This window comes from Chanos chanos, chromosome 10 (genome assembly GCF_902362185.1).
Source record: "Chanos chanos chromosome 10, fChaCha1.1, whole genome shotgun sequence".
NCBI classification, from domain to species: Eukaryota; Metazoa; Chordata; class Actinopteri; order Gonorynchiformes; family Chanidae; genus Chanos; species Chanos chanos.
Genome location: NC_044504.1, coordinates 37,611,984 through 37,639,668, shown reverse-complemented (window position 1 = coordinate 37,639,668; position 27,685 = coordinate 37,611,984). Strand labels below are relative to the sequence as shown.

At 44.9% G+C, this 27,685-nt stretch overlaps 1 protein-coding gene across 2 annotated transcripts in view; it reads left to right on the top strand.

Moving 5' to 3' along the window:
* The window catches only part of hdac4 (histone deacetylase 4), a 143,288-nt gene that overhangs the window by 5,123 nt on the left and 110,480 nt on the right, over positions 1–27,685 (top strand). For both annotated transcript variants that reach the window (XM_030785792.1, XM_030785791.1), the window contains exon 2: positions 3,408–3,696. In XM_030785792.1, coding sequence (XP_030641652.1) covers positions 3,675–3,696 — 22 coding nt within the window. In that variant the 5' untranslated portion in view covers positions 3,408–3,674. The remainder of the gene's footprint in view (positions 1–3,407; positions 3,697–27,685) is intronic.

Genomic DNA, 27,685 nt, shown 5'->3' with positions numbered 1-27,685 from the left:
TGTGATTTGGCTGGGTGACTGACTGTGGTTTGGGTTAGGGACTGCATGGTTAATCAAACATCACATCCTTAGATGCATCAGGTAACATCATGTCCCAGCTGTGAGCCGCCACAGAAACGACGCAAGTACTTTGCTTTGCTGTTGTTTATGGAGACCTGTTGAATGAGATATAAATATATATATATATATATATTTTTTTTTTAGATGATGGTTTGGGTATACACATAAATTAGAAGACATGTGTCAGTTTTGGGGTGAAATCATGCCAGCAGCCCAGGAATCAGACACTCAGAAACAAAACAGTTTTACACCGTATATTTTGTAACTTGCAGTGTTGAAGCCCAGCAGAGCGGGTTTAAAAATAGACGTGAACGTTGAACCCTCTCTGTTTTGAGACGTTTAGAGTCAGGAGTTCCAGTTGTGACAAAACTATGCAGCACCTGGCAATGTACAAAAAAAAAACCCAGACGACGTCTCCATCCTGTGTTTGGGTTCAGTTGAGTTATTACTGTCATAGCCCTCAGTGTTTGAAAACAGCGCTGACCTTTTACAAAACCCTTCAGGTTACCCGTAGCATCAGAGAGTGGTGTGGCGTAATGTGTGTGTGTGTGTTTGTGTGTATGTGTGTGTGGGTAGGCCAATGGGAGAGCAGGGAGCCGAGTGGGTGGTCCCTGAGAGGATACCTAGGTTACAGTATGCGTGAGCGTGTTTGTGTGCTCGTGCGTCGCCTTTCGGCTGCGCGCTCGTTTTGGCCCGTGGGCGATGGTAGTGACATCGGAAGCGTGGTGCGGTGGCGGGTGTGAAGAGCTTCGGGGATAGATGAGGCGAACGCCGGTCCACAGAATCTGAGACCGGCTTTGCCTTGAGCTGGAGGTCGAGGCGTCTCGTCTGGGCCGCTCCCTCCGTCCCCGAGGGTGTGCTGCGTTTAAAGCAGACATGCGTTTCTCTAAAGAAAACAGATTAATCCCACATTACATTTCTGCCCGGTTCTGACGCTGCTGATGTAACTCTTTTCTCTCAAGGACAAGACGTTCATGTTGGTTCTCTGGATTTTTGAAAGATTAGGGTCGCTTCTTGAAGAAACAAAATAACTTTTTTGCATGGTCACCCATTTTTTGCTCAGAAACGACCTGTTTTATAAGAATGAGACATCATTGCAAATCTTTATTCAGATGGTCCAGTTGTTTACGAAATTCGCATGTTTTCTTCTCACAGTGGAGCTGCTGTGAGTTGTGAGGAGATTACTTATGTATTTTTAAAATGACACATATCACTAGCTCTATGACTTCATTTGTCAGTTTCTCTATTTCATAGTGTACATGCCGATGTTGGGTGTTGGTATGCTCTGAGAAAGAGGGGTTTTTCAGAAAGGTCCTCTCCTTTTAGATTTGCTAAATGTGCTGTGTCTGATACAATAATGAGAAGCCTTTTACTGTACTGCAGGGAGACACATGCCCCTCAACCACGTCAGAATGTCCTTTGACCTGTTGTAGGGGTTTTGTTTGTTTGTTTGTTTGTTTGTTTTTTTTTAGTCTTTGGAATCTTTGACGGGAATCTTTTCTATGGCCTGATGTGGTAGACCAGACTGAGGTAATCTGGGATGAGGTGTAGCTGGCAGAGCAGAACAAGTCTTTGCCACTGTTACCAGAAAACATTGGAACATTACTCAATGCAAACATCTGTAGCTTTATTCCATTATGACTTTGCTCAAAGACAGGAGAAGAAAAAATGCTTTGAGGTTGCAGAAAAAGCGTAACTTTTGGGACATGGAAGTGGTGAATTTGTGCTCTGCCCGCAGAGGAAATGACAAGTGTAATTAACCCTTTGTTGTGAGGAGGAGTTTTGTAGTGGGAGTTTTCCGTGTGCTTCTGAGGAATAAAGACAAGCGTTTAAACGTAATATCCCAGGGAATGCATATGAGTTGGCTGTCGTGGCGTGCCCCCCCCCCCCCCCCCTTCCCGCTGCACTCCGAGATGATGTTTGTGGTTACATAACACAGCTCAGCTAAGCCCCACCAGAATATTAGTCCCTGAACAGAGAGAGAGAGACAGAGACAGACAGATGGAGAGAGAGAAAGCGAGCGAGAGAGAGAGAGAAGATCCAATCCACTCCACCCAGTGTTTAGTTTAGTGGATTGAAGAACTTGCGTGCGTGACCCTCCCATCTTTTTGTTTGTCTGACATGTCGCTTGTCATCGTGGGCTGCTCTAGGCTCACGCACGCCGACTCTACTAGAATAAGTCCTCAAATGGCCTAGGCGGCAGAAAGGGAGTGTGTGTGTGTGTGTGTGTGTGTGTGTCATTGCAGCAGATTGATGAGGGTGGCTTCAGCCTCAGGCATCACTCAGCGCGTCGGTGAAGTGTCACAGCTCCCTTATGGCTCTGGCTGTGTCACGTGTGTGTATGTGAGTATGTGTGTATGTGTGAGTGTGTGTGTGTGTGTGCGTGTGTGTGTGCGTGACTGTGTGTGCGTGACTGTGTGAGTGTGTGCGTGAATGTGTGAGTGTGTGCGTGACTGTGTGAGTGTGTGCGTGAGTGTGTGAGAGTGTGTGTGTGAGTATGTGACTGTGTGCGTGACTGTGTGTGTGTGCGTGTGTGTGTGCGTGACTGTGTGCGCGTGCGTGCGTGCGTGCGTGTGTGCGTGCGTGCGTGTGTGCGTGCGTGTGTGTGTGAGTATGTGACTGTGTGTGTGAGTATGTGTGTGTGCGTGACTGTGTGAGTGTGTGTGTGAGTGTGAGTGTGTGTGTGAGTGTGAGTGTGTGTGTGAGTGTGTGTGCGTGCGTGTGTGTGTGAGTATGTGTGTGTGTGTGTGTGAGTATGTGGCTGTGCGTGCGTGTGTGCGTGCGTGTGTGAGTGTGAGTATGTGTGTGAGTATGTGTGTGTGCGTGACTGTGCGTGACTGTGTGAGTGTGAGTGTGTGTGCGTGCGTGTGTGTGTGAGTGTGTGTGTGTGTGTGTGTGAGTATGTGGCTGTGCGTGCGTGTGTGTGTGAGTATGTGACTGTGTGTGTGTGAGTGTGTGTGTGTGTGTGTGTGCGTGCACACGCATGGATGTACCGACACCATGAACATGCTTGACTGACAGCATATCAATTAGCGAAAAACAAAACTCCAAGCAACGTTTATCGTCACTTAGTTATCGTGCCAACACGTCCCCAGTCAAGCTCTGAAATGAGTGGAATAGCTATGTGAAGGGTGACATCGAAGCACACACTGTTTACAGAGTTTGGTCATAAAAAATTTGGTGTGGTTACCGGGGGGGGTATATCTGGTATATCTAATGAACCTAGCTGTGAACATAGACTTTTCTGTGCCGTCTGCCTGTGAATAAGTGAAACAAAAGTGCCAGAAGTGTGTAGTCACTCAAGGTTATATTCTACCAAATTTCTTTTCTGTTTTTGTGTCAAACAGATCACCTGAAAGGTGAGGGACGAGTAGAACTGGATTACCCACCACAACAGGGGGGGGGGCGCGATGAACCCTTGACCCTTTCTCTCTCACTTCTCCCCTTGCTTGGTTTGTCCAGCGGTCCTTGGATGGTGTTTTCCTAACGCGCCTCCGAGGAGCAGTGAGGTACTCTCCGCACCCCTCATCTGCCCGGACACACTCTCTCCCCTCCCTCCCTCCCGTTAACCCCCCCCCCCTCCCCACCGTACTCCCAAGAGGACGTCGGCAAAAATGAGCTCCCACAGTCATCCAGGTAAGACCTGCCGCTGGTTCCTCGCCCACCATGTCTCTTCTCACTCTTAACCGAGAGAGACAGACAAGAGTCCTGAAAAAAAACACACTTTCACATCGTACATTACCTGCTCATAAAGCTACTGTTATCCTGAGTTCTCTCATTACGGGAATGTACGCCTGTTTCTATGTCTGTACCGTGTGTCTGTACTGTAGGAGCAGTATGGGACCTTCCTTATGCTCATGACTTTATCACTGTATGTCTGTAGGGCTATTGGAGCAGTATAGGACCTGCCTCAAAGTTATGACTTTTTCAGTGTGTCTGTAGGGCTATTGGAGCAGTATAGGACCTACCTTAAGGTTATGACTTTTTCAGTGTGTCTGTAGGGCTATTGGAGCAGTATAGGACCTACCTTAAGGTTATGACTTTTTCAGTGTGTCTGTAGGGCTATTGGAGCAGTATAGGACCTACCTTAAGGTTATGACTTTTTCAGTGTGTCTGTAGGGCTATTGGAGCAGTATAGGACCTACCTTAAGGTTACGACTTTTTCAGTGTGTCTGTAGGGCTATTGGAGCAGTATAGGACCTGCCTCAAAGTTATGACTTTTTCAGTGTGTCTGTAGGGCTATTGGAGCAGTATAGGACCTGCCTCAAAGTTATGACTTTTTCAGTGTGTCTGTATGTCTGTAGGGCTGTTGGATCAGATGTCTTAAGGTTTACACAGGTAGCCTTGATGTTCCAGGGGAGCAGTTAGAGTGGTACGTTGAATCTGATTCACGCATCTCCCGCAACTGTGCCTGCATCACCTACCCCTTCATAAACTGTCATCGACAGACAGGAGGGGTGGGGGAGGGGGGGCATTCTAAGAGCTAACGGCTAACACCTTCCCCTGTGGATTTGGACATTTTATTTCCCTCTTTTCATGGAAGGTTTCTCACTGTTAATATGGCTTAGTTTTTCACTCTGTGAACTGTATGTACTACAGTCATTATTCCTCCCACTAAGGCACAGCAGACTAAACGAGTGACTAAACGTTGTCCTGTACGCTCAGAGTGACTTTTTAATGCTCATTTGCGTTGGTCAGTTTGTCGCATGCGGTCAGTACACAACTACGCCGTGTGATGTCTCTCAAGTTTTGCCAGGAGCTCGGTCGCTCCTTGGCCTGTTTTTAATGCGCCGTTCAAGCGTGATTTGCAGTATCTTTTGGATGTAGACCCGTGTTTTGTCAGATTTTACGATAAAAGCCTGAAGGTTTATTGAGTCCAGAAATGGACTTGGCACCGCCCGGCAGCCCCGTGAGCAGCGCTGCCAAGGGAGAGATGAGGGAAAGGTGCTATCTCTCTGAGATTCGTTTTTCCTTCCCTGCCTGAGAACTACTGCAAACACAGCCCATCTCTTTTTTTTCAACTTCTGACGGTTAGCCTAAGTTAATCATTAATAGACACATGGCACGAATGCCAAGAACAGCCTTTTAAACATGTCCAAATCTGGGACATCATTATTTGTGCAAAGAACACCTTTTGACCTGCTAGAGCAAAGATAACCACACTTGGTTCAGATCTGTAAACCACCGTTTTTTTGAATGCATGCTAGGCTTGTTCCCATTCATTATGGGTTTATGATAAAGAGGTCTAGCTGACTTTTATGAAGTTTTCTTCCTCTATGTTGTCTTGTGCGTAATAAAAACGTTGTTCCTTAATTTATAACTGTCAAATCTCGTGTATTGGTCTTTTTTTCTTGGTGGATTTTACTCACGTCTCATCACAGCCTTCCGTAGATTAGGCACACAATGCTCCTTAGCTAGTCAGCTCCTCTCTTATCACTTCAGAGTGACGATACGGTTCTCGAGGATGCAACCGACTTAATCCCGGGTTGATCTAACAATGTAATGGGTTTTCCTCCCTTGAGCTGGAATCGAAACCCTTGAGCTGGCCTCTGTGTCACCTCTGGGGCTCTCTGACTTTTTATCAGCTTAAGCTTGATCCGAAAGAGCAATTTCAAGCAGGGATCACCAGCGTCAGTCTGCTGCAGGTTTCTTATCATGCAGGTCACGCTTCTGATCTTTCTCTCTCTCTCTCTCTCTCTCTCTCTCTCTCTCTCTCTCTCTCTCTCTCTCTCACTCTCACTCTCTCTCTCTCTCACTCTCACTCTCACTCTCTCTCTCTCTCTCTCTCTCTCTCTCTCTCTCCCTCCTTCCCTCCCTCTCTCCCTCTCTCTCACTCTCTCTCTCTCTCTCTCTCTCTTTCCCTCCCTCCCTCCCTCTCTCCCTCTCTCTCTCTCCCTCTCTCTCTCTCTCTTTCTCTCTCTCTCTCTCTCCCTCTCTCTCTCTCTCTCTCTCTCTCTCTCTCTCTCTCTCTCTTCTCTCCCTCTCTTTCTCTCCCTCTCTCTCTCTCTCTCTCTCTCTCTCTCTCTCTCTCTCTCTCTGTATTTTGCGTGAAGATTAGATCCTCTCAGTGTGTGTTCCTCTGGCTTTATTTTTATTTTATTTTTTTATTTTTATCAGCTCTAGATCGTTTTGGTAAGTTGCCCTTTGGAGCACAGCCCAAGCCAACTGATCCAGTTCCAAAAACGGATGACTAACCAGTCATGCAAACAACGTAACAGCCCACATTGAGACATCTTACCCCTAATTACTTATTTGTAACGTTGATTCAGAACCTGAGATCTCTGTTTATCACTGATTTCTGTGCTGTACAAATAGAGGAGGGTAGGATCTTGTTTTTGACTGAGCAGTCCCATGTCACAGAATTTTTACTTTTTTAAATTTTTTTTTCTTACAATTTTTCTAATACTCTTCTAGTACTCTAGTGATTGTGTGGTGAGGAGCAGTTTGCTGAATATAAACTACTTGATTCCTCTTCAAGCTTCCGTGTGCTCATTAAATTGAAGCAGTGAAATGGTTCCTTGTGTATGGACTGCAGCGTCTGATGCAGATAAAAGTGTGCCGAAGATGGTTGCCATGGAACAAACGCATAGACCTTATCTCCCCTTCTGAGTTGGTTCTCGCCTGTTTCTAGGAAAGGTTGTGCCTGTTAGGTGTTTTCTGTCCAGTGCAGGCAGTTTGCCTTGTTTGTAAACACCTTCAAAACCCATTTCTTTGTTAATTTATTTAGTTCAGAAGTGTCTGTTAGGTTGTCGTACGGGTCATAATGATGCGGTAGGTTTTTTGGCTCGCTGAACTGCTCTCTTCTCTACACGTTTGTGGTGAATTCCGTATCTTACAGCTCTTCTTGTTTCTTTCTGTGTGTTCACTTTGAAACATGGTCAAGGAACGATGATAACGAAATCCAAGGGCCGTTAGGCCTCTCTAGAGATGCCTCTTCACTCTGAGAAAAGCGTAGAGCCTCCTTGGTTTTGTATGAGACACTCCGATTTGCAGTATCCACAATGTACCCGTCAAATCATTATGCACAGACATTCTGCACTGTTTATTACCTTGTGACCATGTTCAGTGTGCTGTCCATATGCAGTTTGAGAGCAGAACCTTGCCCCTGCTGGGATATGTATGGCCCATACGTGTGCCCCTTGGTAAAGTAAACAGAGCTGAGATGGAAACGATGGCAGTTGTGTAAATTTGTAAACAGGCTGTCCTGTGCCTCCTTCCTGAAAGGACAGCGATGGGAGCAGGGTTCTCTATGGTTTATCCAGCTCTCTCTCTCTCTCTCCCTCTCTCTCTCTCTCTCTCTCTCTCTCTCTCTGCACCTGTAGTCCATATCTCCTGCTAATTGTTTTCCCAGGGATACCCCCTCCCCTCTGGTCTCTAAGCCCTTCCACCTCCAGGAACAGCCAAAATGCCTGCACACTATGCATAACTCCCCCCAGGGAGTGTGTGCCCCAGCGCCTCTCTGTGGAGATCAGAGATCAGGGAGGGAGGCCTCCTCATCTCCCTCCATCCTGCTCCAGTCTGGACGTAGTTCGACCAGTGATGGACCAGACACCTTCATAACCGTGAACGTGTAGACAACTATTTATTTGTTTATGCATCGAAAGCAAAGTGAAAGAATTTTTAAATCCTGTTTAACATTATATTGCACATACAAGTTCTGTGTAAGAAGTACACTAGAGAAGAAAGAAATTGTATCCACAAAATAAGTTTATATGTAATCTTGTGCTACAGATATGCAACCCCGCTAATTATTTCCAACAATTTAGTTAAAAAAAAAAAAATCAAAACAAAAAAAAAAAAATCCAGTGCATTTAAAAATTAAACACCAGTTGCCAATTTAGGATAAGCCTCAGCTCTTTAGGTTTGTAGGTGTCTCAGAAAACAAGACGTCAGAGTTTTATTGCGGGTGTTGTAGATGGCAAGATGTTTACACAAGGGTAGATGATTGTCGGTTCATGGAATCCATGCCCTTTACTGGTTTGAGGTAATATGTAATTTCACACATACACGGTGGAATCTGTTTCCTTTTAGCTGCGTAATACTTTTTCATTTATGCTCATCAAATGGCCTTGTCCCAGAAAACACACACACATCTGCCAAAGCTTTTGATTACCCCTGCTTCAGGAATGTTTACCATGTTTTCAGACTGTAGTTTAATGACACTACAGTTTTTTGCTATGGGTTCACCTCTACAGACTGAACTGAAACCATGGCTTCAGTTCACATGCCTTATCTTGTGAACAGGAGCGAAAGTGGGAGACCGTCACTCTCCAGTGAAAATGACTGGCAGTTTTTCAACGGTCTGCAGTATTGACCTCAGAGATATCTTTACTTCTTTCTGTTTACCAGCCAAAAACTGTTTGTAGGTCAAAAATCTGAACAGAGATCTTATCTTAACCGTTGAGTTAAAGGGTGATGAGCTGTAATCCTGGTGACTTTGGGAACGCAGGCCTCACCGGACCATAGCGTCTGCCATAGTTTTAGCTGAGGGTCTTTTCTCTGAAAGGCCTTTTACAAAAGACTACACAGCCCCTCCTGTCCGCACTCCTCTCTATTGGATGGCAAACCCTATTTTGTGTGTGTGTGTGTGTGTGTGTGTGTGTGTGTGTCTGTAAGAGTGGTCTACTTGGTGCAGTCCGTCAGGCTTACGTCAGCGCTGCTAATCTGCGTGTTTAAGAGCTCCAAACGGTTGGCATTAATGATGTCTTGGCCTGAGGGGAGACGGGGCAGGGAGTACAGCTGCAGATGCTAGTGTTCTGAAAGCAGGACGAAACCAGAAGCCTGGCTACCAAACCTCACACGGTCAATCACAGCCAGCCCGTGTCAGGACTGGTCCCTACGCTGTGACCTTACACTCCACAGTTGACTGTCTGCTGGACAGTGCGTAGTTGAAAGACCTCAGCGTGGTTTGTGTAGAAGTTACGGTCTGTTTGCATGTCAGTCTCTCTCTTCTCTTAAGTGCCAGTAATGCAGAGTTTAGCTGTTGTCGGAGTAATTCGGTCTTCCCACTCCTATCTGTCAGCTAAGCACAGGCTAACCGTTGTCGCTCTAATTCACGGTCTGTCTATCCCTGAGTGTCAGTGGTGCACAGTTTAACTTCTGTTAGCTCTAATGAGATTCAGCCAAAAGTTTTATTCTTTTATGCGAATTTCTTCTCACAGTTTTGTGTTGTTTATGTGGTTTGAACTTGCTTGGAATAAACCATCGCTATTCAGATGTCAGTGAAGTATTTACCAAATCCTGCTGGAATAAACAAAGGGAAAAAGTTTTGATCCTGGTAGTCTTCGGTATCGGATCGTTGTTTTGATTTGTAATAACTGGGAAGTGTTTTGAAAAAGACATCTTGTTGGAAAATATCACTCTGGTATGTGAGAAAGACTGAGAGGCGAAAGACACTCATTATCTGCAGAATCTACAGTACCTGACAACGCTGCATTCTCTCCAGTGCTGTTTTTTTTCTTTTTTTTAATATCAACACTACTAACCTGTTATATAAAATGTACACTTTTTTTGTTTTGTTTTGTTGGCCGCTTGTCTAAAGCTAATTTCTGTGTGAACAATGAATGGGGTATGAATGACAGAAAATGGACAGGAATTTGGAGGTTTAGAGTTAAGGACTAATTTTTTTTTGAACGTGTTGCACTGAGTTTGTCTTTGGATTGTTATTAAAAATGTTTCCAAAAGGGCCTGCGTGCGTGCGAGCCTGTTTTTCCAGTGACGTCCTTCGGGTCTCCACAGCGTACGAGATGAAACGGTGAGAAATGTTCAGTGAACGCGCGCGTCTTCACCGCAGTAACCGTATATGGGGGCTCACGTTTGAATCGCATGCATCGTACGATAAGCTCATATTCTCACCATCAGCGAGAAGGGTGTGTGTTCTGTTGCCACAGTGACTGTTTTGCTTGTAGTTTTTGGTTTGGCCTGGGCTGTTTTTCCTGCTGCAAGACATAAGGGAAGCCAGGCAATGGTAGACACGGAGCTATTTCGTAATATTTTCGGAGTCTGTTAAATTTCAGGTTGTTACAGCTCACTTCTCTAATCATTGTTTCCTTTCTAAAACTTCATTTTTGTTTTTCAAACTAGTCTCACTGGAAAATTTCCTTTTTTTTTTTTTTTTTTTTCATAAAATCCTGTCTCCTGCTCTGAAGAGTTTGTTACTACTGTTGCAGATCATGTGACCCAACAGTCAGATACACGACCTGACAGAATCGTGTGACCCAAAAGTCAGATACACAACCTGACAGAATCATGTGACCCAAAAGTCAGATACACGACCTGACAGAATCATGTGACCCAAAAGTCAGATACACGACCTGACAGAATCATGTGACCCAAAAGTCAGATGCACGAGCTGACAGAATCGTGTTACCCAAAAGTCAGATACACGACCTGACAGAATCATGTGACCCAACAGTCAGATACACAACCTGACAGAATCATGTGACCCAACAGTCAGATACACAACCTGACAGAATCATGTGACCCAACAGTCAGATACACAACCTGACAGAATCATGTGACCCAACAGTCAGATACACGACCTGACAGAATCGTGTGACCCAAAGTCAGATACACGAGCTGACAGAATCGTGTGACCCAAAAGTCAGATACACGAGCTGAGAGAATCGTGTGACCCAAAAGTCAGATACACGAGCTGAGAGAATCGTGTGACCCAACAGTCAGATACACGACCTGACAGAATCGTGTGACCCAACAGTCAGATCCACGAGCTGGCAGAATGGGTGGAGGAAGTTGTTTTTCGGGTCACTGGATTTAAAGGGCTGTGCGTAAGGCCCTGACGGCCGTGCGTCACTTATGACATTACTCACTGTCAGCCATCAGATCCGGCAGAGTCAGAGCTCTGACCCGTTTGGCTCTTTGTTTTCTGTTTGAACTGAATTTAGAGCCGTTTCTCTGTGCTTCACATGCCCACGGAATTTTCAAGCAGTTTTGGAGACAAAAATCAGTTGCGTAAGTTAACATACTTTTAGTGTTTTCTGTTTTTTTTTGTTGTTGTTGTTGTTGTTTGTTTGGTTTTTTGGTTTTTTTTTTTAAACTTGTAATTTTGAACCATTTTCTTTTCTTTCCCTCTTTCTTTCCCCAGAAGATATTGAAACTCTTCAAAGAATTCAAAGCTACACGTAACACTTGTTGATGCCTCGCTGCAAAACTTATTACATTGTTACATCATCACTGTCATTAAAGGATTCCCAGTGCTTGTTTTCACTGGGGAAAATACTTTTTTACTGGTTTCCCTAGAAATTATAGCCGTGGCAGGGTGACATGCAGTTGGATATTCAGTGTGTTTAATGGAGTAGATGCTGTTTGTTGCTGGGATTACTGGTGTGATGCAGTGGAACATAGTCAGATAGTGTGTCCGTCCTGGCCTGGAGCATGGGGAAAACAGCTGTGAGAACCTATGAAAACCAGTGAAGTAGAGAGAGAAAGTTTTATTCCGTCTCTCTTTTCCAGAAAGCAAGTGGGTCGTAACCCAAACTGTCCAAAAACAGGCGTCTAAGTCAGGATGTGGGAATTGCTTTTAAATGGGACTTTTAAATGACAGGAGACAGTGTGGCATCCCTGTTTGTGGAAGTTTATCTTCTTTAAGTTGTTTAGAAAGTGAGAGGGCTTTGTCATTGTTAGAGATGGGCGGTGATTTTTTGCCTCTCGGGTCATATGTTGCATGGGCGTCACAAGTAGGTTACACGGCTGATTTAGGCTCTTGAGAGCACTCTCTCTCTCTCTCTCTCTCTCTCTCTCTCTCTCTCTCTCTCTTTCTCTCTCCCCCCCCCCACCCTCTCTCTCTCCCTCTCTCTCTCTCTCTCTCTGCCCCCCCATCTCTCCCCCCCACCCCCCCCCTCTCTCTCTCTCTCTCTCTCTTTCTTTCTCTCTCTCCCCCCCCACCCTCTCTCTCTCTCTCTCTCTCTCTCTCTCTCTCTTTCTTTCTCTCTCCCCCCCCCACCCTCTCTCTCTCCCTCTCTCTCTCTCTCTCTCTGCCCCCCCATCTCTCCCCCCCACCCCCCCCCTCTCTCTCTCTCTCTCTCTCTCTCTCTTTCTTTCTCTCTCTCCCCCCCACCCTCTCTCTCTCTCTCTCTCTCTCTCTGTCTCTCTCTCTCTCTCTCTCTCTCTGTCTCTCTCTGTCTCTCTCCCCCCCCCACCCCCCCCCCCTCTCTCTCTCTCTCTCTGTCTTTCCCCCCCCACCCCACCCCTCTCGCTCTCTCTCTCTCTCTCTCTAAGGCCTCGGCCTGAACAAGTCCCTCTCCTGCCGTGATTAATTGCTGGCAGGCTGAGCTGAGGGAATCTTGCGTCAATAAATCGTCATGAAGGCAACTCCTCTGTCTTGAACATAAACACAGAGACAGTCTGTGCGGTGATTGAAGCGGAGCCAGAGCTGGTTAGGGCTCCACAGCCCCTCAGAGCTGCACACCGCAGTTTATTTAACACCAAAGTTTTATTAGAAGAGATCTGGCCGGTGTTCTCCCGGGGCTTTCGAATCCTCTCCAAACCCAGGTCTGCATGTGGACTGCCAGTGTGTGGACTGGTCCCTCCGCTGGACAAACTGCCTTAAGGCAAATAGATTAAGTCCAGGTCCTGTGTATGTTCTTGTGTGGGTGCGTGTGTGTTTGTGTGTCTTTTCCAAAACTTACCCTCCAAAAGAGTTTAGAAGCCCCCCCCCCCCCCCCCCCCCCCCCCCCCCCGAGTGGAATGCTATACTTCCTGCATAGCATACTTGTTTCCAGGGTGCACAGCCTACAAAGTATTTGAATTATTTGGATTATACTGAGTCCAGTGTGTGTGTGTGTCTGTGTCTGTCTGTGTGTGTGTGTGTGTGTGTGTGTGTTTAGACAGTGTGCAAGCACACCAGCACACAGGTTTTTCTGTCCAACACTGGTCAGCTGTATTCTCTTGTAACCTGAACCTGTTGGATCTTCTCTTCTTCTCAGATATAAAGATTATTGTGTAATATGCCGACGGATGTTTTCTGCTCCTTGGACGTCGCTTGTCCCAGCTCATGAATAACAGGTGAATAATGAACAAAAAAAAAGAAAAAAGAAAGAAAAAAGAATCGGAGGAAGTGTTCTCAGGCTGTTGGATGAGCTCGGACGCAGATATCGAAAATGCGCCTCCGTCCTTTTTTTGGGTTGTGTTTTCGTGGCAGATGGTTTTGAATAATTCATGACGTGTTTGTGGGAAGGCAGTGGCGTCAGATATATCCTCAAGACTATTGGAAATCAGAAGACAAAACTGATCCGTTTTTCTTTTTCTTTTTTTTTTTTTTTTTTTCAGACGAAGGTTTCAGCTTCTCAAACTGATGGCGGCGTTACCTGATATTCTTAATTATGGCAGATAATTGCACACTGCTGTGGAGAAATCAAATTGAATTTATTGATTAAGCAGTTAGGAGCTCTGATATGGCTATTTGTTTTCATGCTTTGAATTCCGGATAATAATCTGATCATTGAACGTGAATGTCAAAGAAAGGCAGGTTTAGTGTTTGTCAGAAAATGACAGTCAAGCGGATGGCAGAATACTATGGTGGTGTGATCGTCCTGCCCTTACGGAAAACGCAACAAATTAGTGTCAGACCATTAAAACAATGTATTATACACTTTCAGGGTATTTTCAATGTATTTGCACAGAAAGGACCTTGTTAAGTACAGAACAACAAGACCCATAGACGCTGTGATACTGTGAAATTAACAAAGACGACATGTTATTTCACCAAAACGCTTTATTAATTAATCCCAGACAAAACCATAAAAATTCAGCATGAATGCAACATTGTGTATGTGGTATAAGGTGCAACAAGCAAAATGTGATATGTGAAATGTTTGATGAAGGCACAGAATTTGGGTTTGCTCACCATAACCTCAGGGTTTCTTACTCCAAACGGGTGCACTGGTCGACACAGACCGTTAGTACATGCAGGTCCACACTCTAAGCCTCCACATCCACGGTCCAGATTATGGGTAGCAGTAATGCTATTGTTTTGGGTAATATGGGATAATATTTAGCTCTCAGTGTAATTCTGAAATGCATGGGTGTTGTGTTATGGGTTTGTTATTGGTTAGCCTGGAAATAGGCTTTAAGGTATTGTTGTAAATGATCGGGAAATGTGATTACTGTATGTTGTCAGGAAATGGAATCTTCTGTGCATTTGAAAATCATGGTGCTTAGTACGTGTGTGTGTGTATGTGTATGTGTATGTGTGTGTCTGTGACTCTGTGTGTGTGTGTGTGTGTGTGTGTGTTGGGGGGAACAGCAGTTCTGCCGTGAGACTGAACAGCTCTCGACTGTAGTAATAAGAGCAGCCATAACTATAGTCTTAGCGTAACATGTTTTGTTTGTCTTCTTGTCTGTGATTAAATTAGTTTGTCTTCTCATCTGTTTGTCTACCTGCTGGCAGCTTTAAAAAAATAATAGTTAAAACAAAAAAAAACAAACGCCATTTTTGCACTACTAGCCCCATATAACCCTGTTTCCTCCACCAGCTTAGACATGTTACCTCACAAATACATGGAGTTAGCAATCAGCTAGTTAAGTTAGGTGGGTCTATAAGTTATTTACTGTTTGTTGTTTACTGTTTATTTAGAGAGAGGGATTTTTTAGCCACTCCAAAAACTTCCTTTCTTTTGCATTTTGAATTGTGCATTTATACAGTTCTGCAACGTTAGGTGAAAAGAAAAAAGAAAAACAGTTATTGTTGACGTCAGTTTGAGACTGTTAGTAAAAAAAAACAAGGGAAAGAACTCCTCATGTGTGAAGCGGTGAGTGTGTTTTACTGTGGGCGGGCCATTCGACTTCACTGTCACCCTTTTATTTATTTATTTATTTTTGTCCTGCTTTGGCTCATTCCATATCGTCTTTTTGTTTTCTCTCTACGTATTGTCTCTGTTCCTGAGGAACTGTCTGAGTAGTTCTCTCTCTCTCTCTCTCTCTGAGAATTGTTTCTAGGTTTTTTTTTTATTTTTGGGATTGGTGAATTAAAATGGGAACTGGGCCCTAAGATAACAGGACAGGCGGTAAAGCATCCAGCCGCTCTGACTGAGACTTTCACTCTGCAGGCCCTGCACATTTAAGTCTTTATTTTTTTAAGTTCACTTTTATTGTTCCTCAGGTATAGTAACAACCTTGTTTAAGCTTTTTTTCTATCTAAATCCAGTCATGCGTTTAGGCTGAAATGTGAAAATGACACAAAACAAACAATGACAACAGCAAAAAAGCCAAAAACAAAGAAACAATGACAAAAAGAAAACAAAACAGGCATCTAAATTTCTCGCGATGTGCTTTTAACGATGTAAACACTTTGTTTTTGTTTGAAAAATCTTTAAGATTTTCATACTTACTGCCTTCTCCTGACACACACACGCACACACATGCACACCATGTCAATATCTTATTGCTTCTTCCTGGTTGGATGAGCATATATTGAGCCATGCAAGTGCTGTGTTATTTTCTTGAGAACAGTTAGAGTAAAGGGAACTCAGACAAGTCAGTCAAACAGTTGGTGTTTTCAGGCAAGTCAGTTGAACGGGCAGTGTTTTCAGTCAGTGTGACGGGTGGTGTTTTCCTGTGCGATGTGATTGAGAGTTTATGATGTGGAGGTGGAGAAAAGTGTGTCATACGTGTGGAAACTGCGAAACGTCTTGTTTTTTTTTTGGTTTTTTTTGCCTACCGGCTGAGATAGCAACTTCTTTTTCTTGAGCGCAGAAGAAAGTTGTCTAGTTAGAGGAAAACATCAGTCAGTACCTGATGATGTTTGCAAGTATGGTGCTATGACTGATCTAAGGTCACAAAAATACCGTCCTTGTTATTCACTCGTTTGCTGCTGTGGAACATTTTTCTCAATGGAAAGATGGTTTCGTGGGCGGACAGCGCGAGCCAGGGGATAGCCTAAACAAAACCCCGCGGAGAGAAGTCTGAATGATTTCACACTAATGGGATTTGCATTCAATCATTGTCTCGTTCTTTCTTTCTGTTTTTTTCCTAACAGTCAAAGCATCTAATATTCTAAGTATGAAATATGCTCTCGTTCTGCCTGCTTAATAGACTTATGAAACGCTTAAGGCCTCTTGTTTGCCCGACGGGAACTTCGTAATTCAGTTTTCGTGTGTATTCAGAATTCGACATGACATTGTTATGAATAGACAGTGAGAACTTAATCTCTCCTTATGTGGAAGTCTTCAAATCACGTATTTATTCATGTGATTTCCAGTTAGAGACATGAGTGTACGACTCCTTCGCTAAAAAAAAAAAACGTGCAGTAGAGGAGAACATAAGACCCCTCGTGATTGCTTGACTCTGTAGGTTCCCACATGTGCCTCAGTGTGTTGGGCTCTTCGCTTTAATTACAGTGTGAAGGGCACTTAGACATGTCTCACACTCACCGTGCACGCCACCGTTTAAAGCGCGTTTTATTGGCTGTGGCTAACACACATCAAGGGGAACGTATGCGTGTGTGGTGCCCAGGCACGGAAGGGCAGAGCGCCAGTAGGTTGGCGCGGGCAGGCCCATTGAGATGAGGCATGTAGTTCCAGAATGAGAACACTTGACGGGCCAGGCCAGCAAGCCACTGTGAGGACCACAGACTTAACCACCAGCCCTGTGGAGAAAAAAAAAAAAAAAAAGATAAAAGAGGGGGAAGAAGAGGTGGCGGAGGGAAGGGGAGGGGCGGACTTCCTGCCAGATGCAGTATGTCACATTTAAATCGTCTCTGTCGCCGTTGCTTTCGGGAGAGCGCCGCTGTCTGTTCGGATTCTGCCTGTTTGTTATTCTCTAAAGCGAGGTGTCCCCGCTCTCCCTGTCCAGTCAGTAAATACTTCCCATGTGTCGTCTGTAGTTCTTAAAACTGCCCAACAGTCCAGCGCCGACAGTAATGTTTTCCATTCCAGCAAGAGTAACACAGGACACTAATTGCACCTTTACTCAATATCCAACTTAAACAGTTGTTTCCCTAGTTTTTAATGTCTGCTTTAATGTCAGAAGATGTTATATGCTGTTGCATCAAGTCACGGAGGAAAGTTTCTGAACGAGTGATGTTTTTGGGACAGACGTTGTCATAGCGACTAAAACGAGCAGTTTGAGGACAGGGGGCTGTCAGTGGAGTGGCAAGATGTTGTTCTATACCTTTTGGAGAAACGGGTTCTGCATTTAGAAAATAAAAAAACACGGGCTGACAGCACCGATCGGAATGAACTTTTCCAGGCACTAATCCACGGAACCAAAACTCTCAGAACCTCCTCCTGCTCTACAGTGGTTTTCTCACTGTGATTATTCTCTCCCGCTGCCATTTCTCAAAACTAAAACCAAAGCTTCCATTTACGTAACGTTTCGTACGACTACACGCAGCCCACGTCGGGGGAAACCGACTTTGCCAACAGTGAAATGTTGCTGCACCAAAAATCTCTTGATTGATGAAGACACTTTGTGTGACTCTTCCGTTGAAGACCACGTGTCTCGTGACCGGGTCGTAAGAGGACAGTCAGCAGGTGTGTTCTCAATTCTCAGACTCTTTAATCATTGAAACCATTTGAGGTCCTCGATGTCGCATCAGACCGTGTGAATTAAATCCCTCAATCCCTTCCCATCCTGTACTCACACACCTCTCAGTCTCTCTCTCACACACCCCTGAGTCTGAGGGTGAGCTGGTATAATAGGCTAGTGTACAGTGTGTGAAGATCTCCCTTGTATAAATGAAGTCAATCCCAGGTTGAGTGGTGATGTTGAGAGACAGGCACAATCACCTTGCCTTGTTATTCTCTTATTTGGAAACTAGGTAGGTATTACCTTTTCAAATCCTCCTTTTTAAAAGCCACGGGTACCGAACGATCCTTGTGACATTATTCCTTTGAGGGGGGGAAAAAAAAAGTGTGTGTGTTTTAGAGAGTTTGGTGGTATTACTGACCGCTAATGTGGCAAAATCTTTTTTGTGTTTGGTTGTTTGTTTTCTGTTTTGTTTTAGTCTTGGAAATCAATATATAGTGTCGATGTGGCTTGTTTATTTTGTGTGGGCTGTTGTCAGTCCCAGCGAGCGTGCGTCAGACTGTCAAATATTAGCCCTTGTTAACAGTTCTTAACAGTTCCAATTTCAGAATGTGAATGTAATTTTCACCCTATCTGCTGCATCCTGACAGCTCCCTCAGGGAACTGCAGCTTACCCCCCTCACCCCCCCACCCACCCCCACCTGATGGTCCCGACCTTTTCAAACAAGTGCCCCGACCCCACATCAGAGAGATGAAAGGCCTCTTGACCTTCAGTGAGATATGCAAAGGACACACTTCTGTGAGATCTCTTTAATTGTATAAAATCATCTCCAGACATCAAACGATTTCATTAACGGTGCAGTTTATGTTGGCTGGGAATGGAAACCATTCATCATGTACCTTTACCATGTGCAGCACGTCCTACAGCTGTCGAAGAATGTCTGAATCCTAATTAAAAAAAAAAACAACAACAAGAACAACAACAAAATGTTGACCCTCAAAGCGATAGGATCCACCCGTTTGGCTACGCCGACTCTTTTGCAGTGTGCCGTTTACAGCTGTATGTGCTCCTCTGTGTTCTCTGATAGAGGCTTTTAGCACAGGCCCAGATATGACCTACCCACACACTCAGCCAGTAGTTTAGCTCTGTGTGTGTGTGTGTGTGTGTGTGTGTGTGTGTGTGTGTGTGTGTGTGTGTGTGCGCGTGCGCTAAACCCCTGTTTTAGGTAAGATTGCTGTGTTTTGCTGCTCTGTTGTGGTGGCTGAAGCAGCTTATCTGTGGCCTGATAGCACAGTGGGCCTCCCTTGTGAGGAGAGCGTTCATTTACTTGCCTGAGATAAGGATACAGGGACTCCAAATCGCAGCTCTTATCAGTGGAGAAGCTCCTCAGTGCTGCGCAGGGGTTTGCGTTTACCTCGCAGACGTTCGTCAGTAGCGCGCCTTGTTACGGTGGATAAAAATAGCGTTGAGTAAGCTTGCCACAGTGAAACCTCTGATTTGTCATCAGAACATCAATACGAGACATGGACGTGTCTGACGGTTTCCTTACGGGAACAAACGCTTCTGAAGAGAGAGGCGTGCAAGCCGTGACAAGCCGTTGGCTGGATCGCTGGTGCTATTTTGCGTAATTAAGAAACACTCTGAGTGCGGGTTTTTTGTTTGTTTGTTTGTTTTTGCATTATATATTTTGTGTTGCCTTTTTTTGTTGAGGTCTGAGCCATGTACTAAAAGTCTCACTGTAAGAGAGCAGGTAAAGCACTTTAAAATAATTCATTCCAGCTCTCAGGAAAGGACAACAAACAAATAAATAAATAAAAAAATAAAAAAATAAATAAATAAAATGTGCAAAGAGACAGGAAGTACAGAGTACAGAGAGGGCTTCACTGCTGCCCTGCTGATGGAGCCGTTTCCTGTGCCAGTGGGAGTGACGGTGCTGCTGTCACAGTGGCAGTAGTTAAACACAGATATCGTCCGCCTCACAGGTCTGTCCAGGCTTCCCACTCGCTCACGCTCTCACTATGTTTTGGCTCCGAACGGTCGGCAGTAAGTACATAAATAATAATGTCTTTCAAATGTGGTAAGGTGCAGGCGCTCTGCTCTGTGCATGAAACAGAAAAAGTTCAGTCTTACGCCAGCTATGTGATGTTCCTCGTTTGAATGCTGTTAATTATGCCAGGTAAACGGTTTCTTTTCTCTCTGCTTGAGTTTGGTTGTGTTATAGACCAGGTACCAGAGTTGTGTGAAGTGATGTTGTAGTTTTTTGGAGTTGTGAAGGTTTTTTTGTCCCATGTTTCAGTCAAAATGTCTTTTTTTTGTTTGTTGTTTTTTTCTCTTCGTTTGGTGATTCCCGTGACTGATGTGTGAGAGCCATTCAGACTTTCCCTGGTTTATGATTGAAACATACTCCGTCCTCTTTCTCAGAATCCAAGATGCATGACACACTTTTATAGAGCCACTGAATGAAGCTCAAAGTGCAACAGTGTTCAAATTGCACCACAAACAACTTAATTGGTTATTTGTATAGGGATTTATGATAGATTAGATGCGAGATCACGAAGATTAGCTTTCTAACATTCTGTGTTTCGTGGTACTTTATCTGCTTTCGAGAAACATTCTAAATGAGCTCCGTCGCAAAATATACAGCACCGTTAAAGAGTAACAGGGAGTCGTACGGAACATCTGTAAATCGGTCAGAACAGCAGTTATGATTATGAGAGTGTCTTAGGGAGCTCGTATTTTAAATTGCACGCGCGTGCATATTACTGTAACCGTGTCACGGCTTACAACAAAACAGAGTACGTGGAACATCGATGTCACTAGCTGACTTTGGCCTGCTTTGATGAGCATGAGTAGGAGTGTGGGTTGTACTTTAATGACTGTGAGTTTAAGTGAGTGTGTGTGAGTGTGTGTGTGTGTGTGTGTGTGTGTGTGTGTGTGTGTGAGCGAGCACTGGACTGTTGTGTGTCGTGGTCATATCTCACTTCTGTCTTTCGTCTGAAAGGCCTGAGATCTTTCCTCTCGTGCTCTTGTCATGAGGAGCGGGTTCTGGGCTGGAGAACAGCTGTGGGCCGTATGGCAGCAGTGACACCCCCGTACCCCCCCCCCCCCCCCCACCCCCTCTGAGCGTGTTTTCACTGGGAGCTGACAGCTTCATTGGGCTCTTTTGTCCTTAGGAGGCCCCTGGGTGGAGGAGTGTTGTTGTCTGGACCCGAGGAGCTCGCTGTCTCTGGCTGCGTCAGCCTTCCCGCAAATTCCTGCCTCCCTCTCTCTCTCTCTCTCTCTCTCTCTCTCTCTCTCTCTCTCTCTCTCTCTCTCTCTCTGCTCCAAAAGGCTAATGCTTTCATTTTGTGTACCCCGCGGCATTGTGGGATATGGTTTTCGGCTCGACTGCTAACACGACCCTCCTCGCGAGTGCAGCTGTTTAGCTAAAGACTTTTTTTTTCTTCTTCTCCTGGTCCTGTGATACTCCTCTGCTAGATATTTTCACTCCACCTCACAACTGACAATGTACAAAAAATACAACCTAGCTGAAATAGGACCCTTTCAGTTCACACACACACACACACACACACGTAAAAAACCCAGATATTAATTGATTTATCGACGGAACGCTCTGTGGCTGTCGGGTGGAATTCGGGTAAGCCGGGCGTTCCCGTGTTTATTTAAAACTGTGAGTCATCCCAGCCCCATCTCTTTTGAGTGTGACACTGAGGATTAATTGCTGTCTGCGATTGCCTGACCTACACATGAATGAACACTGGTTATTTCAGCGTCTTCATTCATAGATTTAAGACGAGCACGCTCACTCTCTCCCTCTAAGCTTTCAGTACTTACTGCGTAAAGTGGATGATGGATTATCTGTGTACAGTCATACTGTATAGATGATGAATTATCTGTGTGCAGTCATGCTGTATAGACAGAGGCTCTGAAGTATTTGGGGAATGCACTTTTCACAGATGTACAGTTGCCTCAACATGAAGAACCAAGCTCTTTCCACAGGACACCCAAGATTTAAAAAAACAAACCAAAGAAAAAAGTCCTTCCACTCTGTAATAAAATTCACGTGTGCTCTGACAGACAGTCTGTGTTGTGAAAAATCAGTGCTGTGGAAAGAGAGGAATCTTTAGTTAAACACAATAACTGTGCCAATGCTTGGAAAAGAGATTCTGACCTGTCACATTCTGACGTGATTAATGCCTGGTGTCAGGGCAATGATTGTCGCTCAAAACGGATGATGGAAGACAAACATAAAGAGATTATATTTTGTTTCCGAGCCCTTCTTCTAGAATATTTTCTTTCACCTGATTCGACCTTTTTTTGTTTTTATTTTCCCCCACCAATCGTCAAGCTCTTTGCGAGTGGTGATTGGTTGCTTGAGAACTGGGCTGTAGTGGAAATCCACTGTGAGCTGGGCCTAGGCTCTGGAGCTGGGAAACACTGCTTTAGATGACTGATTGGTTCTCTGATGTCAGACCAGGGTCTGTGGGATTCTGTCCTAGTGCGCGGTATCGCTGTGCTTGCGTAGATGGCCTGGCTCGTCCTGCGTCTAACATTCTAGAACGAGGTCAGGCGGAACTCGGATCTCGGATCTCAGCAGACCGTACCGCCGCACACAGAAGCCCCGACTGGCCCGTCGCTCGCTGGTTCTCTTTATTGTCCAGATTACCCGGTACTCTCTGGATTACATTAAAAATTAATCTCTAACCACCATCACAGGGATCAAAAACAAACAAACCCCACAGACGTCACTCTCTACTTTCCAAAAGTTCTGCCCCAGTTTTCAACGTAAGGTTTTTATTCATCTTAGCAGCTGTTGATGCTACTAGTGCTGCAGCTACGGCTCATGTTATATCCTGTGTAAGTAAAAAAAAAAAAAAATGAGGATTAAGGAATCTGGCGAACGGATGATGCAGCTGTCTCCCGGAACCCTCTCATCCATCATTCCTTTGGCTGAGGGCCTCTGAAACCCGAGGCTGGTTGTGTCACCGGCCTGCGGTGGACTCAAACTTTTCACACCGCTCGAGGGAAGAGCTCGCAGCACCGGACAGAACATACTCTTGCCAAAGCACTGCCATGTTTCCTGTCCGCTGCTGCTGATGTTGGGAGGTCAGAGGGCGCTTTAATCATGGAATTCTGTAATAAAAGTGGCAGCGGTCGGCACAATAGCCCACACTTCCCGCTGCTATCGCTGTTCTGCCTGTCAGGCAGTTAACCCGTGCCACTGACACTAATGCACAAAAGATCAAAAGTTCAAAAGGCTATTTGAAAAAATTCTGAAAAAAAAATAAATAATAAATTCAGGTATGCGCATTACTGCAAAGTTGTATGTCGAGTAGTATTTTATTACAGCGTTGTGCCCAAGTACTAAATGCTTTTGCACTGTTGTGAAATCACTCTAGTGTATATTTAATTCATGTGTCTCTCTCACTGTGTGTGTGTGTGTGTGTGTATACATACATTCATGCATACATGAGAGTGGATGGTGAATTCATAATTGGATACATAGATACATTCATACATGGCCACATGTACTTAAACATGTACCTAGAATGGTACATTAATCTCAGCCTGTTTCTTTCAGTTTGGCTCTGACCGTTAAAGCTGCCTCTGTCTATGGTTGAGTGAGTGTTGTAATGATTATTGTAGTGATTTGGGTCAGCTGTGTTTGAGAGTTTATTATGAGAACTCAGTCATTGTGAAGTTGATGTGTATTTGATCCTGGTCATGTATTTTGAGTGTTTTTGAGTTTGACTGGACAGCGTGAACACCATCTGTGGAGGGACTTGGTCATTCAACACCCACTCCCCCGTTTGCCTCCGTCACCAGGCCATCCAGTCAGCAGAGAGCCCAGGAGGTGGAGGATGGCTTTCTGGAACGACAAACGTGACTCACAGCTGAGAAAATATTTGCATTGATACTTGGGCGTGCGTGGGTGAGCTTCATGAAGCTGGGAGTTAACGAGCTGTCAGGTCAAATGGTCGAACTCAGGAGTCTTAACTCTAAGGGTGTCCTCCTATGCTCTCTGGGGATGAGTGGAAAACTTTGATGCAGTGATTCGTACAAACGCGTGCACAGACACACACACACACACATACACATGTCCAAGAAAATATTCGTTTTCTGTTATCAGCAAACATATCAGATACACATTGTTTTTCCCCTCACAGATAGATACAGAGGAAGATCACAGGACCATGTGACGCACAGTCCATCCTTTCATAGTATGATGTTTAATTATCTGCATCTTGTATGTAGGTTAAAAACTGTTATATTTTTCCATATCCTTAACGATGCCATCATTTAAATACATACATTCTGTCACTTTTGTTCTTCCATTCGTAGAGCGGTTTCACACGTTGCTTGTGGCACGTGTCTCAGTATGTTCACTGGGACGCCCAGCTGAGGTCACACAACACTGCCCTAACGGGGCTCAGGAGCTGGGATGTCTCTCACCTGCGGGTTGACCTTTGCACAGACACGACCTCATTCGGGTGCTCCCCATATGTTACTTGGGGAAAGGAGGTGAAGTACCCAACACATTACATACCAAACCGTGGTGGGGAGATCGGCGGGGTCAGACGAGAGCTGGAGATCACAGCTGTGTACGGCGTACGTGTGTCGCGCCAGCGTGTCGCAGGAGAGCACGGCTCGTTCAGCAGCCTGCACTGATCTCTGGGTGGCAGTTGTCACGTATCCTCTCTGTGTGTCTTCCTCTAGAGTTCTGAACGAATCAGCGTCCAAAGCAGGCGAATAAACTCTCAACAAACATGCGAGCAGCTGTTGTTTGACCACAACAGACTTGGGGTTTTTTTTTGTTTTTTTTTTGTTTTAATGGGGGATGGGTAGAGAAGCGCTCTGGCTTTCCCCAGAGCGTCAGCATACCCAGGGTATTACGTTCTCAAAGGATTTGGAACAACCACTGTTACATTAATCTGATGAAGTAATTCAATAAGAATAATAATAATAACAATAATAATAATAATAATAATAAAACTGGTGACAGTTGGAACGACTTGCCACATCATCCCAGATTACGTAGTCTGGCCGTGTAATCACCCCGTTTGACGTCAGCATTTGATAATGGTCAGCGCAAAGGTGATGGTTTGCGTGGTCTGCCGAGAGACGGGGGGGGGGGGGGGGGGGGGGGGGGGGGGGGGGAGAGCGTGGTGGAGATTGCGGATGGCTTTGTCAGGAGTTGACGTCATCTCCATTTTCTTGCGCCGGCAGGGGTTTATTATGATCGTTCTCTTAGTCTCAGAGTATGACGTGATGAGGATGGTGCTCTGGTCATAACAGCATTTGTGTCCTTAATGGACGTTAAGAATACGACAACAGATGACTCTCTGTGTAAGGATTCTGTCTGTGTAATCCCGTGTTTGTTAGGTCGTGACCTGATGGGAATCTCTGACCTCTCCATCCGGATCCTTTCTCTGTTCTCGTGCCCTCTGCATCTACATCCACACTCTACTGTACATGTTCACTGCCCCATTGCAGAGCAAAGCCTGTCCTAAATGACGTGGCCCCTCAATAGCAGCCATAGACACCCCCCCCTAAAATACTTCTTTTGAAGTTCCCACATGTGACGCTCCAGCTCTCGCTCTGGGAGCCATTGGACTGAATGTTCTGAAGCTCTGTTTTCCTCCACAAGAACTGTTCTCCATTTATCTCAGAGCAGGGACAGGGTCAGAATGGTAAAGGAGCACAAACTGGGTCACCTCATGGGGAAATGTGGAGCTAATACGGCTCTGGCAGGACAGAGGGGACGGCACATCAGTCATCAGCGTTCTCCGGTTTCTCTCGTGTTTCTGTGCGGTTTTGTGTGTGCGGCGTTCGTGAAGTAGTTCGGCAGAGCGATGGTGCCAGGAAGCACTAAAGAGGAGGGACTTCAGAAAGCAGACAAATAAAAAGAGACTTTAGAGCTATGACAAAGCTTTTCTCCTTTATTTATGCCTTTATTTATTCTCCTTTTATTTATTTATTCTCCTTCAGAACCTGTGAGAATCTCATCTCATGGGAGACGCTTGACAGTGCGCCGTTGGTTTTGGAACTTGAGGAAAAGGATTCTCTCTCTCTCTCTCTCTCTTTGCGTAGTAATGGCAATAAATAGAAATAAGATAGAAGGAAAGACAGAGCAAAAACAAACAAACCAAAAAAAAAAGGAAAAAACCCAGAGAAAAGAGGAAACACTAGCTTGTGTTTGGCCTTGCTGCCCTGCCTCTGATGCAGGCTGCCTCTGATGATGCAGCTTTTGTGAAGATTGCTGTAAACAAACAAGTCTTTCTGTGTAAGAGGGTAGAAGTGGAACATGCAAGCAAGCGTGCTGATTTTAATTGTAATTAGGGAGAGGAAATTGGTGTAGGAGGTGAGCCAGGAGGGTAAATGAGGAGCACTAATTCGGTGGAATCTCTCGCTCGCACGGCCAGCGACTGTGCCGCCAGGAGCGCGTCTTTGATAGCTTGGGTAGAATTGATGGCAAAGTGTCATGAGTTCTTAGTTCTGATGCTTTTTGAGACCTTTGTGTGTGTGTGTGTGTGTGTGTGTGTGTGTGTGTGTGTGTGTGTGTGTGAAATGGGTTTCAGCGCAACAGGGTTGTTGAAACAACACTGTGAACTCCTCTAACAGCTCCGAATTTGCTCGTCAAGACTCAGCGCTCACAACCGAGAGGGTGACGCGTGTGTCAGAGCTTTTTTTTTTTTTTAAAGGTACGTTAGTGCCGGGGTTCTGTTCTGGGTCATATACAAACACCAAAACATAAATGCACTGCTCATTAAAATTTTTTCTTCTTCCTCTTTTTTTTTTTCTTTTCTTTTCTTTTTTTTTTTTAAAAAATCTTCCTTTCTCCTTATTGTTATGGTTTCATAACTCGAACTAGCATCGCGTAGCGGCTGCGCTTCTCTTAATCCCGTCGTTTGAAAAGACAATGAAGAAGAAGGAGGAAAAAAAAAAAAAAAGGATCAAAAGCATCTGTTCATTACAAGTCAAAACAGAGGAACGGTGCTGTTTCATAATGCTTCAACTCAGGCTTAAACTTTAAAATAAGTGCTTTTATTCCACAATTATACGGAGAAGGTCCCCCCCCCCCCCCCCCCCCCATATATATGGAGCAGTACTACCTGTCAGCCAGTGGCTGCATAATTACTGGTTTGAGCTGTGTAGCAGCACATAGAGGCTTGGTTTCCCGTCGTAATTATAACCTCTCCACAGTGAAAGAAATGGATATCTTGGCCTTGTCATATTACCCCGTTGAGACAGTTCTATTATTATTGCATTTCCCTCTGAGAGTCTGATCCTGACCCACAACCGCTGTTCTCGGCTTTCGTTTGCATTAGTGTTGATGAAAATGCCATGTTACGGATGTTGTGCAAGGTATCAGACTAATATTTTCCAGGGGAGGGACTGGTGGTGATGGGGGCGGGGGGTAGGGGGGGCTCCACATTCCTCATTATTTACCCTATCTGTGGCGTCTGACCTATACGCTGGCAAATTCATGAGAAGAATCAAAAATAAACACTGTACTGTTCACAGTTTAATCACCTGACTTTCTGCATCTTTATTTTCACAGAGCGGCTCATGATGAACCGATGATTTTTCCCATTTCCCGTTAACAACACAGGTCACTTTTTTTTTTCTTTTTTTTTTAAGTCGTTAAAAAGGTCATAGCTTACAAGCAGAAACTCTGCACAGTACAGTTAGTCAGACCTGTTCCAACTTCGGTCTTAATGTACAGTACTGGCTGTGAATTCAGTGAATCATGTGCGCTGAAGGAGAGGGGGGGGGGGGACACACTATTGGCCCAAACAGAACCTGCAGCTGCCCTCAGAACAAGTGCTTAAAAACAGGTCGGCAGTGATTTTGAGCGATGTTAGTGCAGCTCGGAGGTTTGGGTCTGGTTACCCTAAGTGACTCACAGGAGGGAGCTGCTCCTCTCCTTCCTGCTCCTCTCTATGAAAGTCCATCAGCACTCTGTAAACATATCCATCCTTCCTCACTGTGAGCGTTCAGATGAAACACCACAATAGCGCTCTTAACAGTGGAAAGTTAAACAAGGCCTTGTTATTGTTTCGCGTTTGTACGCCACACACACACACACACACACACACACACACACGAGCGTTGAGATTTTTATTACAGGATGTGAGA